The sequence below is a fragment of the Furipterus horrens genome, unplaced genomic scaffold (assembly GCF_987537825.1).
Source record: "Furipterus horrens unplaced genomic scaffold, mFurHor1.1.pri manual_scaffold_9, whole genome shotgun sequence".
In the NCBI taxonomy this organism is placed as follows: domain Eukaryota; kingdom Metazoa; phylum Chordata; class Mammalia; order Chiroptera; family Furipteridae; genus Furipterus; species Furipterus horrens.
The window spans coordinates 24,359,129-24,380,279 of NW_028327179.1; the positions used below are offsets into that span (position 1 = coordinate 24,359,129).

A 21,151-nucleotide genomic window follows, 5' to 3' on the forward strand; every position below is an offset into this window, starting at 1 on the left:
CCTTGACTCAAATATAATTTTTACTCAACGTTGCTTCCAGGGAGAGGCTAGCAACCAGGGTCCGAGTCAGGGCTCCTAATTCTGGGGAAGTCGCGAACTTCTTTGGAAATATAGTAAAAGCGTACAGAGCCATTGCTCAGATGCACATGTTCCTAAAATTTGGGGTAAAATTGGGAGGATAGGATACCCAATGAAGACCTCTGGGAGCCGAGGGAATGGGGCGTGGAAGGGCACGTCGACTTGCTCCCCGGGCCTAAGCCCTTTCCGAAGGGTTCAGAATATTTCATTAAATCAGTTACGGATGGTGCGAAAAGCGCTGTCTTCGAAGAAAGGTAAGACACGAAAACACAATACAACACAAGACTTTAAAGGTAAGATGTATTTTTCTGTTCTTAGAATTGGAACTTTGTCCTGAAAGGTGTCGCAGGATGCTGGCTCCCCCCGACGCACTCTCCCGCCCTTTCAGCCTTGGGATAGTCGCATTGTGGCTTTCACACCTGTTGCCTCTTCTTGAGGACAGTCTGTGTGCATTACCACAATAGGTCTAATGAAATATCCCAAACCAAAAATGAGGGCTCGGGGTCGCGTAAATGTGAATGGACTTCCACTAACCACGGGATGTCATAGTTGACATTCTGTGGAGACTCTCTAAATGTAGTGATTAGAAAATAAGCGAAGAGTGGACAGGTTAATTGAGGGAAAATGTGTAATGAACTGTGTCAAAGAAACAGTTATTTAGCTACCTGCAGCAAGTGAATGCTTCTGGCACTAATAAGTGTGAAGGCCCAAAGCTGTCTTCAAAAGATGACTTGAATTTCTTCAGCTGTGTCATTCCCCAACGGATTTAAAGCTTTAGAATAAGAGAATGCCATTAATCCCTACTTGAGGGATCTGGTTCAGCTATCTGCTGCCTTTTCTCTTTGGTTTTAGTAAGTAGTTTTAGAGTTGGGAGATCAATTTTCATAAGGAGTATATTTCCCATCACTCCACTTGTTATTACACTTAATGGAATATCTCCAATTCAGTGAGAAACAAGGTGAATTATCTTAGACCCCACTAGAAAATGATGAGTAGTTGAGACAGTTCAAGTGATAACTGGAGACAGAAAGGATAGTCTTGTTGGCTCATTTTGGTGGTTATGAAACATTAGTAATATGCTCGTAATAGAGAAACTCAAATGCATTATTCACATGTGAATTCCCTTTATAATCTCCCCCTGAAAGATCCATGGGTATGTGTTTTCCGAAAGGGAAGACTGAAATAGATTTCAGCATCTATTCAAGGACAGAAGGTGGAATCTAATTGTTTATGCTCAACAGACTTTTTCATACACTCCCCATCTTTCAGAGGTTATTACTATATCGGGCCCAGTGGGAAAGCCAAGACTGAGAAAGAGAGCTTTTGATCCTGAAGGAATTCACGATTTAGGATATATGCCTTCCATCCACTCCGCCATCAAGCAGTTATTCACTTAATAAGCCTATGTCAGCTGAACTTAGCAACACATCATTATTTTTCTAGAGCTAACAGTCCCCTCAATCTTGTTAAACAGAAATGCAGTTAGGCCATTATGCGATCTGTTGATATTACACTGAACTATGTAAGTCAGAATGAAGAGTTTTTGTGACTTTCCGTAAGTGGAAGTGCTGGATCTTTGCATAATGTCTGTATGGAATAAGCAAAATATAATGATGTTTTCAGAGGTTTAAAAGATGAATTGCCGGTAAAATTGTTTTGTTTTATTGTTTGTTCCAGGTCGTGCCAGACGTGGGCGCAATGCCACGAGCCAGAGATACTCCAGTAGTATCAAAGCATCCAGCTTGTCCCAATCTACAGGGTGCGCGGGCAGCCGAGAGCAAGGGAAGTCATCTTCCGGTTCTTCCGATTCCGGAGCTTCAACTGACGGGAACGGGGCATTTGGAGCACCTCAGAACCCATTTGCTTCTTCATCCAGCTCTTACGCACCGAAAGACGAAAACGAATTCCTGTAAGTGAAAGCCCTCAGAAAAGTTACCAATTCGCTTGCTTTTCGAAAAGAAGTAATACATTATCTAAAAATCGGAATAAGCAGAAAGTACCCGTGATCCTATCCCTCAGAGATAACCACGTTTTGCGCGCATATATACACGTAATATAATGGGTGTAATACATATCGTACTAGATCTTATTTCGCTTAAAAATGCGTCATCTTTCCGTATCAGTACAGTGTCTTCTCAGAGCTCAGTGTGCTTTTTCCACTGTGTTGATAACGCTGTATTGTGAATAGCTTTGTAAGGTAGTCCTGCTTAATTAAATCTGTTGTAAGTTATGAGACCTTTAAAAAGGATGAGGTAATTTAAAGCAACTTGTGATCTTAGAGGTCACATATCATCTCCTATTTTTCTTTCTAAAAGTTTTACTTCATTTGCCTCATTCAAATTGGTTTCATTTGGTTTCCTTCGTTATTGTAGAGTAAATTCCTTATCATTTCTCGAGAACATCTGTAGTAGAATTTGTGACTGGTACCAAAACGGTGCCTGGCTCTCTGTAACTTCCCTCGGCTCCTGGCTTCTAGGACAGAACATCAATATAGGTATTTGTTGGTCTTTTACTTCCATAAGTTAGAAGTCGGTCAGTAGTAAACATTTTGAGCCATGTACCATATACTACTGACGTTTCAAAAGAAGAAAAGAAACAAATGAACCCGTTCTTCCTATATTTGATGTTACAGAAACCCTAAATTGAGTATAGATTCTCTGTAGTATCTGTGATTTTATTAATCATAGCATTCTGGACGGCATAGGAGGGGATTTAGTTTAGAGCAGATACTATCCACAGCTTTGCCAACCAATGAACTGCATGGCTGTGGATCTCTTCACCCGTTTGCAAAATGTGAGAATTAGACAAAATGTTCTCTAAAAATGTTATGTTTCTATATTACGGAGTGCTTCCTGTCTTTCCCAGTTAAATACTCATTGATGTGGATGGTAATGAACAAAAACCATTAAAGTTGTGTTGTGTATTTTATTATATCTTAGTTCTTTAATCTATGTATGACACAGTTGTTCTCAATGAAATGAATTAGCGAATGGTTCCGTGTACTGCAAAAGCAAAATTATGAACTTCTTTAATATTGTATCTATCACATGAAATGTAGTTTATAGTTCTGTAACTTCTGCTTTAAAGGACACTTGAGAAAACATAACGAGAAACCTAAAATTATATATTTACTACAATTTAACATTTCAATCATTGAAAATGAGAAAAAGATAAATTTTAATAAGCAGATGAAAACTATTTTCTTTTTCTTTGTCAGGGACGAAATGGGAAAAGATGTGGCCGTTTGGGAGTCCTCTGGTCAGTGGCCGTTCTCCGTTTATTCACCAGGGGGAAACGTATCTTGCATTTCAGGTAACTGAGAAATTGTACATTTTCAAACTACGTTTTACAACTCTCATTCTCTAAAAGCGAGACCCTGCCAGATAAAGAAATGAACCACGAACTTAGCTGTAGTTAGGAGAGGTTGGACATTCTTTAAAGTGCCTGAGCATTGCAGCAGAACTTCATGATTCGGAGATTGAGGTTGAAAGGTATAGTTCTTTTAAGATATGTGGTTCTCATGAGAAAATAGTAACATCAGGACCCACCACAGTTCTAATTCTGTAAGCCCAAGCAGAGGCTCTACTCTCTTGGCTCTCCATGGGTACCCCTTCAGAACCTCTTGGCTGCCTGCGGTGAATAGAAGAGTCATATCCTGCCTGCCACGAAGGCCTTAGCTGTCTGATTCTGCTTGCTCTTTCTTCCCTGTCTTTCCTTTTAAGGGTAGTTGTTTTTCATAAAGCATGTGAAGGCCTATCCTGGAGATAATGTTTGAAGGTCAGGAGCTTTAGCTGGGCTGCAGGGATAACACTTCTGTAGAATTACTCCTTCCCTTCCCATTTTCTTTTGTCTAGAGTTTCTAAAGCTCCTTCTGGGCTGCAACCTAAACTGCCACACTGCTAAGCCCACCTGGCTGGTCCTGAGTGAATAGCAGGCTCCTAGCGGATGACAGTCCTTGCACTCCCTCAGAACTCTGGCATCTGTACTCTGTCTCAGCTCTGCCTGCTCATTCTCTGCAAGCATTTGCATCACACCGCTCCTCAGTTGCTTCGGTACTCCTCACCGAATATCTTTAGTGCCAGGCCCTATTCTAAGTGCTGGGGATATGTTGGTGAGCAAGATAGGCAAGATCCCTCCCTTATGACGCTTATGTTCTTGAGGGAAGGAGACAATAAGTAAAACAAGGAAATAAGAGAACTCCAGCTGGTGATTTTTCTGTAAAGAAAATAAAGACGTATTAGCCTTGTAAAATCAGTTCAGCATTGTACCTAATGCCTGTCGAATGCCCTAAAGCAGTTCCTCCCAAGTGTGGGATGTAGATCCCTATGTCGGGTTGCCGGATAAAATATGTGGTGCCCAGTGAAGCTTCAATTTTAGGTAAACAAAGAATAATGTTTTAGCATATGAATAACCCATGTAACATTGGTGACATATTTATACTACAAGTGTGTGTGTCTGAAATTCAAATTGAACTGGGCATCCTGTATTATTATTTGCTCAATTTGGCAACCCTGTTCCTGAGACCCTTGCAGGAGCTGTACAAGTTCAAAAATCTTTTCATAATAATCCTAATGCACGAGTTGCCATTTTCACTGTGTTGACATTTGCGCAGTTGAAGCAAAAAAATCGATGAGTAAAGCCCCTTATATCTTAGTGTAAATCAAGCTAGAAACAATAAACCGTAGTCACAAAGTCTAACAGTAGTCAATGAAAAAGATTAATGTCATTTTGGCTTAAGATTATGTCCGAAATGAAATGGTAGAAGTTTTTAATTTCATGAGATCTTGACCTCTGAGTGCAAACCTTTTTTACTATACTGTGTGACCAAATGGGAAGCACACACAAAGTTGTTTCTGCCACATGAACTCAAGTGCGATGGGTATTGGAAGGGAAAGTCCTGGTGTGCTCGTTTGACTTGGGAGCTGAACCAGCCACTTTTTTCCCCCACAGAACAATGGCTAATGAAAGAATAAGTGGCAACTACGGTTATTTTGACTTAAGTATTTGGTGACGTTTTCTTTACAAATAAATGAAGGGAGCCCGTTACTTCATAGAGAACAACTGACAATGATAAAATGCAAGCTTTCAAGTGAATATTAGATGATGGAGAAATTTTTTTCTCATGTGAGCTTGATAACTTCTCGATACATAAAGTCTCTTCTGATGAGATGGATAGTGACATTAACAAATATGAATATTTTGATATTGTAAAAGACCATTTGGCCGTGTTTGGGAGTTCTCGATAACTCAGTGAACCAGTATTTTCCAAATATTTAATCTGTAACGTTGCAAAATTATACATACCTAAAAAGTCCATTCGAAGTGCAAAATTATCCAGTGAATTGAATGTGATAGTACAAAAAGTTTGAGTCGACATTGGAGCTAAACTTTTAGAAACTACCACCTGTCAAGTTCTGGTGTGACGTCAAGGAAGAATATTCCAAACTATCTGAAAAGGCCGTTAACATCATTCTTTTCCAGCTACATATCTGTGCGAGAACAGGTTTTCGTCCTCTACTACACCCAGGCGGTATATTGCAACAGACTCAATGCATCTGATTATTTCCTGAGGTTAAATCCTAGCAATGCTATTAAGATCAGAAGGTGTGAACATTTCTGTGGCAATTGATGCTTAATGACAATTTTCTTCCTGTAAGAGTTGTACATTTTTAGTCCCCTCAATGGCAGTTTAGGAGACTGTCCACTTCACCACATTTTTTCTTTTATTTTATTAAAAGATTTCTTGTATTGATTTTTTGGGGGGTGGGCGGATAGAAGAGGGAAACATCAATGTGTGAGAGAAATATCAATTGGCTGCCTCTCACACATGCCCCAACTGGGGACCAGGCCTGTAGTCCAGGCATGTTCCCCGATTGGGAATCGAACTGGCGACCTTTCACTGTGTGGGACAATGCCCGACAAGCTGAGCCACGCTGGTCAGAGCCACTTAACCAAATTCTTTTTTTTTTTTTTTTTAATTATTTCTTTGTTTGTTTGTTTATTTACTTTTGGAGAAAGAGAGGGAGAGAAACATCACTGTGTGGTTGCCTCTCACTCGCGCCCCCAACTGGGGACCTGACGTGCAACCTAGTCATGTGCCCTGAGTGGGAATCCAACCAGCAACACTTGGTTCGCAGGCCAATGCTCAGTCCCACCGAGCTTCGCCAAATTCTTAAAGCCAATAAATAATATTCACTTTTAATTTTTGCCAGTCTGATAAGTAAAGGCTTTTATCTTAATTTTCAGTTGTATTTTTAAATTGAACTTTTTTACTTCCCTTATTTATTGGCTATTTGAAATTTTTGTGAGTTGGCTGTTTGTTGTTTTTGCTCATATTAACTTATTCTTCTCAGTGATTTGTAAGAACTCTTAATATGTTAACATTAGTTCTTCTCCTGTCATGTCGCCATTCTGGTTTTCCCAGCTTATCATCTGCGTTTTAATTTTGCTTATTATAGTTTGACATAGAGAGTATTTTTCTACATAGAAATTTGAATGTATACGTAGTCAACTTTCTTTTTCTGTTAGTTCTTCCTCTCCATTTATATTTAGAAAAAGAATTTCCCCTTCAAAGATAATAACCAACTACATTTTATTCTAATTTTTTCCTTATGATTATGAAAATTTTCTAATATCAACATTAGTGCACTTTCTTGTCTCGCCCCTTTAGCTTTACTATTCTATCAAAAATATTGGCATTTATTTTAAAGATTCCAATTGATTTCTCCCTTCAGGTTTCACTGACATTTCACCAGAGGAGCTGAGACTTGAATACCATAACTGCTTAGCCAGCAACAACTTACAACGTTATGTAAGTTTGTTTCCTATTCATCTACCTCAATAACAGATTAGCTGTGAATTACTATCTTCTCCATATTTAGAGGCTTGCTTGTTTTGGTAAAGTGGGTGAGGGCTACAGTTATTTTCAAGACAAGGCTATTTTTATTTTCTAAATTACTTTATTGGAAATTGATTGGTTATCCAAAATGGTGATAATGTACTTTGACCGTAGTAACTAGGAATGTCACTATTTCATTACGAACTCTCCCAACAATCGGTCCCGGAAATCAAACCCTTTCATCAGTTGGCAAACACTTAGAGAGCATCTCTTAGGTGCAGACACTGTGATGAATGTTAGAAAAACAAAGTTAAACAAAGCAGTCGATTATATAGATTAACATTCTCACATGTCAAATATCAAAAATTAAAAAGCTCAGCTTGAGGAAGTTTGTGCTAAAGGAAATGACAAACTCTTTTGTTGTTGTCTACAGTCATGATCATGCGTTTTAACTGGCACACTCGCTCTTCTCCCACCCAAATACAACTAACTGTGTGCCGCCAGGTACTTGTGCTTCTGAACCGGGTGATTCAAGGAGCTGGAGAACAGGCAGAGGGGACTAGAGCTGGAATATCTTTGGCAAACAGGGGCGGGTCAATGCGAACTTTACAAGCGATGGGCCGTAAAAATGTTTCATATACTTTCTGTAATTTTGGCAAAGATGTGAAGTTGTTTGAGAGATGAAAATAAACACTCGATATTGACTCGTTATTTTTCTGTCTTCTCTCTCCAGCTAAATTCCACCCAACGGTTAAGAAATCAGTGGAGGAACAGGGTAAATGAACTGAAAAGTCTAAACACATCACCTAAAACAGCTTTGGTGAGTACCTGAAAGTTTGCTGAAGGGAAGTGTCTTTCTTATCTATTGCTTTTTTTGCAAGAATTTTACTTTCAATTTGGAAAGCAAACTTAAAATTTTCTGTCAAGCCCTGGCTGGTATGGATGTTTCTCTCCCTCTCTTTCTCCCTCCGTTCCTCTCTCTCTAAAAGTAAATAAATAAAATCTTTAAGAAAACATGTAGGTCGGCCTATAGATACTGAAATGTGTTATTAAAAATTATTTTTCTCATTTTAGTATGTATTCATTGAAATTTAGAAAACAAAAAATTTTAAAGGTTTTGTTTACTTTTTAGCGAGAGGGGAAGGGAGAGGAACATCAATGTGCAAGAGAGAGATTGGTCAGTTGCCTCTTACAATGCCCCTACCCGGGGATGTGGCCCACAATCCAGGCACGTGCCCTGACCGGGAATCGAACCGGCGACCATTTGGTTTTCAGGCCGGCACTCAATCCACCGAGCCACACTAGCCAGGGCTAGGAAAAATTTAAAAGCATAACTAAAATTAAAACCGTAATTCATCAGCCATTAACTCTTAATCTTTGAGGCTGGTGTACTTTTTTCTGTCTGTATTCCTATTGTGGGCATTTTTCTATGTTAAACATGTCACGTTTTTAAGTACATACTTTAAATTTTTAATTTGGCTCTGAAGTACATATATAGAAAGGTACTTGAGAATTTTTCAGCAGGTACTTTATTATGTGCCCTTTCTTATAGCTCTCTGATGATACAGAGAATGGACTAAATCCAGCACCCTCTACATCTGGATCTGGGAGTAGGCAAACAGCAGCATTTGGATGCCCAGGTAAGTGATAAAGTGTTGCTAGAGCTCGGCGTGTAGGGCTACCGGATCTTCGCCTCTGAGCTGCTGTCAATCGATTTCTTCTCTCTCCAGGAAGAAAAATGGTATCAGCTGCAGTTGATCCACAGCCGAGTGTGGTGACTAGGGTGGCCAACCTACCGTTGGTCAGCTCCACATATGACCTCGTGTCCTCGGCCTATGTCACTACAAAGGATCAGTATCCTTATTTGAAGTCTGTGTGTGAGATCGCGGAGAAGGGTGTGAAGACCATCACGTCGCTGGCTGTAATGAGCGCTCTGCCCATCATCCAGAAGCTAGAGCCACAAATTGCTGTTGCCAATACCTATGCCTGTAGGGGGCTGGACAGGATTGGGGAGAGACTGCCTATTCTGAACCAGCCAACAAATCAGGTTGTTGCCAATGCCAAAGGTGCTGTGACGATGACTGTGACCGGGGCCAAAGGTTCTGTGGCCAGCACAATCACTGGGGTGATGGACAAGACTAAAGGAGCAGTGACTGGGGCAAAGGATGCTGTGACAACAACTGTGAGCCGGGCCAAGGATTCTGTGGCCAGCATGATCACTGGGGTGATGGACAAGACTAAAGGAGCAATGACTGGCAGTGTAGAGAAGACCAAGTCTGTGGTCAATGGCAGTATTAACACAGTCATGGGGAGTCGGATGATGCAGCTGGTGAGCAGTGGAGTAGAAAATGCACTCACCACATCAGAGCTGCTGGTAGACCAATACCTCCCTCTCACTGAGGAAGAACTAGAAAAAGAAGCAGAAAAAGTCGAAGGATTTGACACTCTCCAGAAGCCAAGTTATTATATTAGGCTGGGGTCTCTGTCTACCAAGCTCCGCTCATGTGCCTACCAGCAGGCTCTCAGCAGAGTGAAAGAAGCTAAGCAGAAAAGCCAAGAGACCATTTCTCAGCTTCATTCCACTGTTAACCTGATTGAATTTGCCAGGGAGAATGTGCATAGTGCCAACCAGAGAATTCAGGGTGCTCAGGACAAGCTCTACCTGTCCTGGGTGGAGTGGAAGAGAAGCATTGGCTACGATGATACTGATGAATCACACTGTGCCGAGCACATTGAGTCACGTACTCTTGCTATTGCCCGAAACCTGACTCAGCAGCTGCAGACCACGTCCTCCACTCTCCTGTCCAACATCCAGGGGTTACCACAGAATATCCAAGATCAGGCCAGTCACTTGGGGGTGATGGCTGGAGACATCTACTCCGTGTTCTGCAATGCTGCGTCCTTTAAAGAAGTGTCTGACGGCTTCCTTACTTCTAGCAAGGGGCAGCTGCAGAAAATGAAAGAGTCTTTAGATGATGTGATGGATTATCTTGTTAACAACACACCCCTCACCTGGCTGGTAGGTCCCTTTTATCCTCAGATAACCGAGTCTAAGAAAACTGAGGATCGAGGTGCAGAGAAGGACACAACCAGTCAGGAGGCCCAGCAGCTTGAGCACAAACCACATTAATCCTGTCCCTTTCACCAGTGCATGGTGCAGCCAGATGACACCTTCTATTATGTTGAAATTAACCTGCTAGACAACTTGGAATTGGGGAAATAGCTGGCTAGAAAAAAGGTCTCTTCATTGTAGTTGTTTCCAACTGGACTAAGATCTTTAAAGTTTCTGACATTAACAGATGAGTTCTTTGTCTTATGTGGCTGGTAAGAAAAGAATGATAGACTGGTCAGAGCCTAGTCAGAGGTCACAAAATGTTACGTTGCATTTGTGGTCTCATTCTGTTGCCACTGTTGCTGTCTATTTGCATTGAATAAAAGCACCTTCATGTGGGCTGTTGTCTGAACTGGGTCTGCCCCGGTTTGGTCTCAGCAGGCCTGATCACTGGTTTGTCACACATGCATGCTTATACAAATTTAGTTTTTTGTATTTTGTTTTTTTCATAAAGGATTGTCTTTGGTGTATTCAATAAAATTCATTACAGAAAAAAAAAAAATCAGTAGAGGAATAGGGTAAATGAACTGAAAAGTCTAAACACATCACCTAAAACAGCTTTGGTGAGTACCTGAAAGTTTGCTGAATGGAAGTGTCTTTCTTATCTATTGCTTTTTTTGCAAGAATTTTACTTTCAATTTGGAAAGCAAACTTAAAATTTTCTGTCAAGCCCTGGCTGGTATGGATGTTTCTCTCCCTCTCTTTCTCCCTCCGTTCCTCTCTCTCTAAAAGTAAATAAATAAAATCTTTAAGAAAACATGTAGGTCGGCCTATAGATACTGAAATGTGTTATTAAAAATTATTTTTCTCATTTTAGTATGTATTCATTGAAATTTAGAAAACAAAAAATTTTAAAGGTTTTGTTTACTTTTTAGCGAGAGGGGAAGGGAGAGGAACATCAATGTGCAAGAGAGAGATTGGTCAGTTGCCTCTTACAATGCCCCTACCCGGGGATGTGGCCCACAATCCAGGCACGTGCCCTGACCAGGAATCGAACCGGCGACCATTTGGTTTTCAGGCCGGCACTCAATCCACTGAGCCACACTAGCCGGGGCTAGGAAAAATTTAAAAGCATAACTAAAATTAAAACCGTAATTCATCAGCCATTAACTCTTAATCTCTGAGGCTGGTGTACTTTTTTCTGTCTGTATTCCTATTGTGGGCATTTTTCTATGTTAAACATGTCACGTTTTTAAGTACATACTTTAAATTTTTAATTTGGCTCTGAAGTACATATATAGAAAGGTACTTGAGAATTTTTCAGCAGGTACTTTATTATGTGCCCTTTCTTATAGCTCTCTGCTGATACTGAGAATGGACTAAATCCAGCACCCTCTACATCTGGATCTGGGAGTAGGCAAACAGCAGCATTTGGATGCCCAGGTAAGTGATAAAGTAATGCAGGACTTCACTGATTTGGAAAAACAGGGTTTTATAGGTTTCAAGTTGCAAAACCTGAAGGGATGTTAAGCACCATTTTAAGTCAGCCTTGCAGATTCGACCGCCTTCCATAATGGAGCTTGAGAGAATTTGATTCATCAAGCCTTAGTGAAAGGGGGGCCAGAACGGGCTGGGCTGTTCTCTGAAAGGCCCTGTGGCTCAAGCTTTAGAAGTATATTTTAGGAGTGGCTTTTCAAGACTTTTATAGCTGTGGTAGTAGCAGCACCTTTCGGGACTTTTCTTGTCACTGTATAACAGCATAGTGTCCTCCTCAAGTGACAGCTCCAATGAGATGGGCGGCGGGTCGTGGGCAAGCCGGAAGTGTCAGAGCGCTCCGCTCGCTAAGCCCTCAGGCTTTTCAAAGCGGCCTCATGGAGTGAAGGGGAATCAGGTGCAGATGAGGTCGGTGCAGCAGGACGACAGTGGGTTTGTTCTGGCTTCTCGTCGTTCCTTTTCTCCCTTGTGATCTCTTTCCAACATCCAAACGTGGCAGGAAAAGGGGAAATGAGGGGGACAAAGTGGGGATTAGCATGGCCACATTTCTGACTGTAATAGGTTTTTTTTTCTTTTTCTGGTTTATTTGTATGTTTTCCAGTGAAGAACAGCATGGGTGATAATGCTCAAAATTTTAGTTTTAAAACAAGCTCTGGATTTGCCAGTGCCCCTTCTGGAAGCCCTTCTGTGTTCGGGAACACGCCCGCATTTGGAGCTGTTCCCTTTCCCGGTCCTGCCGTCACTACTTCTACTCCTGTACCTGGATTTGGGAAACCTGAAATCACATCTGCTGCTTCGTTATCGTTCAAAACCCCAGCAGCTGCAGGTTCTGGCGCGCCCGGGGCTCCAGGCTTCCCAGCTCCCACGGCAGCAGGCCCTGTTGGAGCCGCGGGGGCCCCGGCCTTCACAAATGGCAGGTCGGCGGCTGGCGTTGGAGATCCAGGCTCCCAACCTGACACTACTTGTTCCAAGTCATTCAGTGACAGTTTCGGAAATAGCAGCCCATCTACCTCTGTCCCTGTCTCAAATGGTAGCACAACAACAGTTAATGAATTATTCACGCCCAAGCATCAACTAACAGCAGAAAAACGAGAGCAGTTTCAGTCCAAGAAATTTACTCTGGGGAAAATTCCAGTGAAGCCCCCACCTGTGGAATTTCTGAATATCTGAAAGACAATTTTAAATAAAGAATGACTTATGAAATTATTTTGAGTGGTTCATATAAAAGAGCAGATACATACACGTGTGTATCATATATACATATTTATTTATAAGGAATAGAGCTTTCAATAATAAACTGAGGAGTTTGAAATCCATCATTTTTTCTTGAGCTTGACTATTTTTTTTTTCCTGTGGCCTAAAGTTTAATAATTATTTTTAACACACCTACTCCCTGGCGCAGGGGGAGGGACAAGAAGCAGGGGTGCCAAAAACATTTACTTTATCCTTACACAAATGCACCCCACCACACAGCGGCACGGAGGCTTCCCAGCCCGTGGCCCGCGGGCGGGCGCCTCGTTTGGGTGCCTCCACCCGCAGTCCTGGCGGGCGCTCCAGGCACCCACGGCCCAGCCTGCCTCCGTCTGCGGCCGCGTTTCTTATTCTTTCTCTTGGACAGATACCAAAACAGTCGTAGCAGCTACAGGACACTGGAGAGAGATGCAGAGGGCACGGGGTGTCGGAGGGCCCCCCGCAGGGAGCTTATCCAGGCTGGGGGCGGCGGAGTGGGGGGCGCTTGCCCTGGCTGGACACAAAGCTTTTCTCGCCGCAGGGCTCCTCCCACCCACATGCGGCGTGCTGGCGCCTGAGCCCAGGGTCTGGCCCCGAGTGCCCACTCCGTGCACTGGGCTTCTCTGCGTTCCGTCTCGGGGCACAGGTAAGGGGCGGGTCATTCCCAGGGAGGCTACAGGCCCGGGCATCAAAGAGCCAAAATGCCCAAAGTGAGGGTGTCCAGGGAGAGAAGAAGACCCCACAGTGGGGCGTGGGGGCTCCGTCCACCGAGCTGGGCTGAGAGCTTTGGCCCCCTCTGTACACCTCTGTGCTCTGTCGGAAACCCCTCTTTATAGAGGAGGAAACGGGCCCAGAGGAGGAGTCGCCAGCCGGGTGAGGCCAGACTTGAACCCAGGTCTCAGAGGGTCCTGGGCTGCGCCCAACCTGATGCTTCACGCAGCAGAGTGAGGCCCCGAGGGATGCCAGTGCTGGGCAGACCCAGGACACCGCTCCCAGGCTGGGCAGCAGGGACCTAGAATAGCTGGGGGACAGTGGGAGCCCCCCCTACAGAGCCTCATCCTTGTAGCAGCTACAGACACCCAGTTTTCAAGGCCAGCTCAAGTGTCACCTCCTCCTTGAAGCTCTCTGCAGTCACCCTACCCCCAGGAATCCAAACAAGGGCATCTGAGGACAAGCACCAGCCCCAAACACGGGGACAGCGAACGCCACAGCTGCTCCAGTTCCTACTGGTCCAGCTGGGAACTCGTGGGGGGGGGGGGGGCGGAAGCAGCGGAGAGAAGCCTTCCAGCAGGCGACCGGACCCGGGTCACCCTCTGAGACAGAGGCAGGGCTACCGCCTGCCGCCCTTGGCTCTCCACTCCTTGGCCAACGGCCATCCATCCTCCATCCTCCCTCACCGACCACAGCGTCCCAGGGGCAAAAGGGAAAATGCACAGTGGGAGGGGCTGGGGCAGGAGGGAGGTTCCCCTCCGTGTGCTGGCAGCCACCCTGTCTTGCTCAGGGCACCGCTGGGCAGCCAGGACAGGGGCGGCTGCTGCCCCCGTGCCAGGGCACTTGGAGCCCGTGAGACTGGAGGAGAAAGCCTTGCTCTTCCTATTTCCTGCGGGAGGAGCAGCGCTGGATACAAATGGAGACACAGTTACAGACCAGACTGGGATGGTGTCTGGGAGGGACCCAGGGGACCAGCACACCTTCCAGGCCTCCTAAGGCCCACTGCTGGCTCTGCGTAGCTCACAGGCTGAGAGGTTTTCACATATTTAAATGTGAAATGAGAACGAGGGTCCGACTATGAAACTCCAACGGATCAGTCGTACAGAGATCCATTCAGAGTTCTAGATAGAACAATGGATATGATGACGCAAAGCGAGAAATGCTGATTGAAACGGTTTTAGATTCCACACTGTATCTAGCTTCTAAGAAACTACCTCTTATTGAATTTTGTAAAAAACAAATTTATTCACAGATATAATCCCCATATATACTATCAAAACATCCCAGTTCAGTGGCTTTCAGTACATCCACAGACATGTGAAACCACATCCACAGTCAGTTTTATCACATTTTAATCACCACAAATAGAAATCTTGTACTCTTCAGCTATCATTTTTCTCTTCTCCCATACAGTCCAGCAACCACTTATTAGTGTCTATAAATTTGCCTACTGTGACATTTCACACAAATGGAACCATGCAATATGTGACCTTTTGTATCTGGCGTTTTAAACTTATTACACTGTTTCTAAAATTCATTTATGTTGTATCATGTGTCAGTACTTCATTTCCTTTTATGGTCAAATAATATCCCATTGTGTGGACATACCACATTTTGTTTATCCATTCCCACATTTAATGGGTATCTGGGTTGTTCCTCACTTTCAGTAATGAATAATGCTGCTACAAACATTCATGTATAAGTTTTGTGTGGACAAGTCTTTTCATTTCTCTTGTGTATATCCCTAGAAGTGGAATTGCTAGATCATGTGTTAGCTCTTAGTATGATTATTTTAGGAACTGCCAGACTGCTTTCCAAAAGTGGCTGCCTCATTTCAGATTCCCACAGTTTCTGAGGGTTCCAATATCTTTACAGGCTCACTGACACTTGGTAAGAGTCTTTTGGGATTATAGCTATCCAAATGGATGTGAACTAGTATCTTGTAATTTTGAATTAATTTCCCTGATGACTAATGACGTCAATATTTTTTTCAGGTGTTTTCTGGCCATTTCTATATCTTATTTGGAGACATGTCCTTTTGGGTATTTTGTTCATTTTTAATTTTTGTTAGTTTTTATGATTTAGTTGTCAGAGTTATATAGTGTAGACACAAGTCCCTTATCAGATAGATGATCTGCAAAGTTTTTCTCCCATTTTGGGGGTTGTCTTTTCACTTTATTGCTAGTGTCCTTTGAAGCAAAAAAAAAAAAAAAAAAAGGTTTTAATTTTGGTGAAATTTGATTTTTTGTTTTTCTTGTGTTGCTAAGCCTTTGCTATCATATATAAAAATCTATACAAACCCAAAGATACGCAGCATTATCCCTATTTTTTTCTCTAAGAATATTATGCTGTTTATTTTACATTAGGTCTTTGATTCATTTTGAGTTAATTTTTATATGATATGAGGTAGGGTCCAATTTCATTCCTTTGCATGTGGCTATCCACTTGTCTCGGCACTATTTGTTGAAAAGGCCCTTCTTTCTTTCACCGAATGATCTTGGCATTCTTGTTAAATATCAGTTGATCATAAACACATGGGTTTATTTCTGAACTCTCAATTCTATTCCATTGATCTATATATCTACCTTATACTAGTACCACAGTCTTTACGTCTGTTGCTTTGCAGTAAGTTTTGAACTCAGAGAGTGTGAGTCTTCCAACTCCGTTTTGCTTTTTCAAGATTGTTTTGGCTATTTTGGATCCTTTATAATTTCATATGAATATTAGAATCAGTTTGTTGATTTTTTTTACAAAGAAACCATCTGTGATTCTTACAGGAATTGAGTTGAATTTGGAGAGTATTGTCATCTTAAAATTCTAAGTTTTCCAAATCTGTCCTCTTTCCAAGCATTATTTTTATTGAATTTTAAAATAGAATTTTCCTTTTCCTCCAAATGTTATAGGAAAAGAACTAAATTGGAAGTATTAACAACATTGAATCAATGATCTGGACAATTCAAAAATAACGTAAAGGGAAAGGGCAACAAGGCAAGCGAATGAATAGAGTTTTAGAAAGGAAAACAGGCTTCTATGCCTCTGTTCTCACCCATAAGAGATTTCTCCCTCTATACATTTTAAAAATCTGCATGTTAATGAGGAACAGAGGTTACTCCAACATTTCATTTATCAAAATTAGAAATATAAGAATGGAGTTCCCCAGAGTTTAGGCCCTAACTCTTCATTGATTGGGATAAAATATGAATTACAAGATCCCTTTTCAAAAGAGTATAGTAGAGGAAATTTTGCTAAAAAAAAAACTTTCAGGAAAAAGATTCCAGAGGAATAAAGAAGAGATAAGAAAGCAACTTGAAAGAGATGAAAAGAAACAAAAGGGTACTATGTTTTATCCTTTCATAATTTGTAGATTTTAGACCATAAGCTAGAGAGAGAAATAATTCTTAAAAGCTAGCTTGACATTAAAGTAAGGCAAAATAAAGAATAGAGACTAACCTACATAAAATTATTTCAGGTATAGTAGGAGCTCTCCTGAAAACAGTTCACTTATAATGTCTGCAATATTTTTTAATAGGAAAAACAAGCACTATTCATTCCATAATTACTTAGAGGCAAATATAATGCTCATACCCCTTGGGAAGCATGAATATTGAATAAAATTCATACAAGTTTTAATAAAGTAGTATCTTTTGATAATTGCAGAGAGATGAAAGATAAGCTCTGCAGTGGAAGGGGGTTCCTGGGCTGAAAGATGAACAGAGGGATCACAGCAGAGTATGAGGTCAGAGGAGTAAACTGGTGAAACACAAACCTCTAGGGCATATCCTACAGAAAACCCTCAGGTTCCTCAAGATACCAAGCGCCATCAAGAAAGAAGTGAACAGCTTCTTTCTGTTTTAATCTCTTATACTTGATTGCAATGTTTGAAAATAACAGAAGAAATGTAAATGGGGATAGTGTATGAAGGGTCTCCCTATATACCTTCTCATCTCTTCTCTTACTCACAGAACACACACCGTGTGGCCTCTTGTCATGGAACACATGCAACTACCTTAAGAAAAGGCTGTAAAGTAAACAGGACCTAGGGAAGGAACAAGGGTTTTAAGTTCCTTATTGCCAATAATTTTATATCCGGATCCTTACTAAAGTCCAGCAACAGATGATACATTTTATCACTGGCTTTCAGGAGGAATACTGCTGAGAAAGGAGCTTAACATATGCTCTTTGCCTCGTAATATGTGAGGGACTCGCTTGCTGAAATACAGGAAGTATGCTTTAAAGCAATGTTTCCCAGCCTTTATTGTTTTTACCTTTATATAAGTTTTTCCCTTACTACGTCCCATTAGACTTAAACATCACACATATGCTATGTATTTGTTGATGTACTGTATGCTTATCTGTGATTTAAATACAAAAAGAGAGATTTTCTCTCCCCCAAGAACCAATCAATTTTTGCCCCACTGAGGGAGATATTTCTTCCACTGAAAATGCTTGTTTCAAAGATTTATCATTGGCTGTTATTGCACAATGCGGCTTACATTCCCTTTATCCTAATTTGTGCAACTAGAATAGACTGTTAAAATTTGTTTTTATCCTTAAGAAAAAGGCTTAGCACCATATTTTTGAAACTACTGTGGAGAAATCGTTCAGATTAAGCGATTAAACACAAGGAGTCAACTGGAGTTTTTCTGGCATGAAGTCAACTGCCAGTATGCTTTCACATCCTTCCCACTACTGCAATTTGAAAGAAAATGTGTGATGCCTTAGAAATAACTTACATAGAATTACTAAGTCATTTGTGTTGCAAATATTTCATACTCTTCATATATCTTGTTTAGAATAAAGAGTTGAAATTTCATAGAATCATAGTAAACCAAAAAGGCTACCTCAAGGATAGAATCACATCACATTTGTATTTTAATCAAATTTACTTAATTGTTCTTCATTGTTATATTTACTTTCCTACATATTTTGAAAATAATTTTAAGACTATATTTTATACAACTTCTCGTGTTGTATTTGAATGCACACACACAAAACACAGACACACAGAAATGTTTCCTTCTCTCTCAGTAAATCATTTTATTCTTCTTACAACCAATCAGAACAGCAAGAAGAAAAGAATCCAAAAGAATGAGGATAGTGTAAGAAGCCTCAGCATACTAACATTCACATCATGGGGGTGCCAAAAGGAGAAGAGAGAGAGAAAGAAATTGGAAACGCATTTGAAAAAGTAATGCAGAAATTTTCCCTAACTTGGTGAAGGAAATAAACATAGAAGTCCAGGAAGTGCAGAGTCCCAAATAAGATGAACCCAAAGGGGTCCATGCCAAGACATATCATAATCAAAATGCCAAGGTTTAAATACAAAGAGAGAATCTCCCAAGCAGTAAGAGAAGAGAGTTACTTACAAAGGTGCTCCCATAAGGCAGTCAGCTGATTTCCCAGAAGGAACTTTACAGGCTAGAAGAGACTGGCAAGAAGTATTCAAAGTGATGAAAAGCAAGGACACACAACCAAGATTACTCTATCCAGGAAAGCCATAATTTAGAATCAAAGAACAGATAAGTAGCTTCCCAGACAAGAGAAAGCTAAAGTAATTTATCACCCTCAAACCAGTATTACATGAAATGTTAAAGGTTCTTCATGAGAAGAAGGAGAAGGAGAAGGAGAAGGGGAAGGGGAAGGGGAAGGGGAAGGGGAAGAGGAAGAAGAAGGAAAAATATGAACAATAAAATGGCAATAAAGACATATTCATTAACAATTGAATCTGAAAAACAAAATAAACAAATAGAACAGGAACAGAATTATAGATACAAAATATATGCAAGACCCGTAGACACGGACAAAAAGTGTGGGGATTGCCTGAGGGAATGGAGGAGGGCGCTGAGTAGAAGGGGAAAAAAGGGAAAACATTGAGACAACCGTAATAGCATAAACAATAAAATGTAATTTAAAAAAAAAAGAAAAGAAATAATAGCCCTTGCTTTCAGTACAATATATAAACTATGCCCTTTACCGTGTATAATAACAAGTTGTTACCCACAGCTTTTCTTTGAAAGGGAAGAAGTAGGAAGCCAGCAATTTCTGTTCAACACTGCTCACCCTATTCATTTAGAATGTGTCTCTCACTGGCTTCAGGGTCAAAGTACACAGCTTTATGCCTTCATGGTGTATTTCTTCATGTTTTTTGAAAATACTAGAAATAAACTGGATAGGAACCATCAATACGAATAAAACTGTACAAAATCCATATCTAAAACTTGAAAGAGAAAACACCTTGAATACACACCAATGAAATTATCAATTTTTTAAATTGCCATCTACGATAGAATCAAAGCAGGCACTCAAGTATAACATAAGAGCTTGGGATTTTGTCAAGCATGGCTGGAACTCCAGCCCTTCTACTCACTAGCTATGTGACCTTGGAGAAGTTTACTTAACTTTTCTAGCCTTGATGCAAATTATATACCACTGAGTTACTAATAACACTGGCCTCAAATGGTGGCTTTGAGGACTGCAGAGCATAAGTGGCCAGAAAAGTGTCCAGCATATTTCAAGCATCCATAAAGGATTAATCTTGTTAATCTATTTCTCCTGGTCGTCTTTGTTTTTCCCCAACAGCACCTAACACAGAGCTTGTACGTTAGTACAACAGTAAATAGGAAATACATGTGTTAATGAATTAATGAATGTAATTATGATAAAACTATATGCAACTCCTTAGAATATGTATAGCTAAATGAAATATTTTCTTCTTTCTTTAATGTTCATTATTGACTACTCTATATGGTGCTGAAAATCTCAAAGTTTGATGGTGATTATCAAAAATGAAAATGATCTAGAGCTCAGATGGCAATTCATGTTTTCAACTAAAATTAAAGTATTGGAATGAGAGTGGAGAAAATTCACAAATAATATAGGTTTCTGTTATGACATTCTACAATTTTAATTTTTGTAAGTGTCATAATCCAGGAAACTGATAAATCAATTGGTTAGTTTTATGTCTTCCTGAAAATAAACAACAGGATCTAAAATGATAATTCAAATAATAATGGACAGATGCATTACTAGGGACCTTTGTGTGGACCCTAAAAGGACCTAAAAGGTAGATCTTAAATTACGTGTCTCTGGTATGGGGGCCTGAGATTCCGCGGATATGGATTCAGTGATGACGATGCTGTCTGCAAACTACAGTTTGAAAAATAAAAACTTACAATCTTAGGATATTCCACATTACTAAGTTGAGAGATAAATAAAATCGTTTTGAGCCACTGAAAAGATATGTTATAATAAGTAATGCAATGTTATCGTCCATTTGCTCTTCAGGGTAAATTTTTAGCTCTTTCTATCTCTATCATTAACTGTAAAAAAGGGATGCTAAACAAATGGAGATTATAACAGATAAGTAGAGACAAGTGACAACTAACTGTGACTTGCAGATTTAGTTTAGCTTTCAACAACAAGTCTGGTAAAAACCAAAAAGGTGTATTTGAAAAAGATTACTCAAATGTCAGTTTTTGACAAAAACTACAAAAAAGCGGGAAAAATAGGAAAGGGTTGAATATTTAAAAGCATAATACTATAGGCAAATGAAAAAGTGGGAAATTACTTGCAATGTATATAATGAACAATAGGTTAGTTTTCTTAATATATAAAGAGGTCTTAGACACAACAAGTTTTTAGATATAAAGAAGTCCAATTTAAAAAATGGGAAAAGGATTTAAACTTGCCATCAAGAGAAGAATAAATGTATATACATTTTCAAAATATAACCATGCTAGTAATCAAGG

The 21,151-nt window shown here is 40.6% G+C and overlaps 1 protein-coding gene and 1 pseudogene across 1 annotated transcript; both read left to right on the plus strand.

The window, feature by feature from the left end:
• Nucleotides 1-7,655: 7,655 nt before the first annotated feature.
• Nucleotides 7,656-10,308, plus strand: LOC150001432 (perilipin-2 pseudogene; annotated as a pseudogene).
• Nucleotides 10,309-10,981: 673 nt separating this feature from the next.
• On the plus strand, nucleotides 10,982-12,668 carry LOC150001433 (nucleoporin NUP42-like). The gene is made up of 3 exons (XM_090286862.1): nucleotides 10,982-10,999; nucleotides 11,324-11,411; nucleotides 12,064-12,668. The coding sequence occupies exons 1-3, from the start codon at nucleotides 10,982-10,984 to the stop codon at nucleotides 12,630-12,632; spliced, it is 675 nt and encodes a 224-aa protein (XP_090142988.1). The 3' UTR covers nucleotides 12,633-12,668.
• Nucleotides 12,669-21,151: the final 8,483 nt, after the last annotated feature.

Coding starts and splice junctions, on each gene's coding strand:
- LOC150001433 (XM_090286862.1), top strand. Junction 11,412..12,063: donor AGCAGCATTTGGATGCCCAG/GTAAGTGATAAA, acceptor TATGTTTTCCAG/TGAAGAACAGCATGGGTGAT.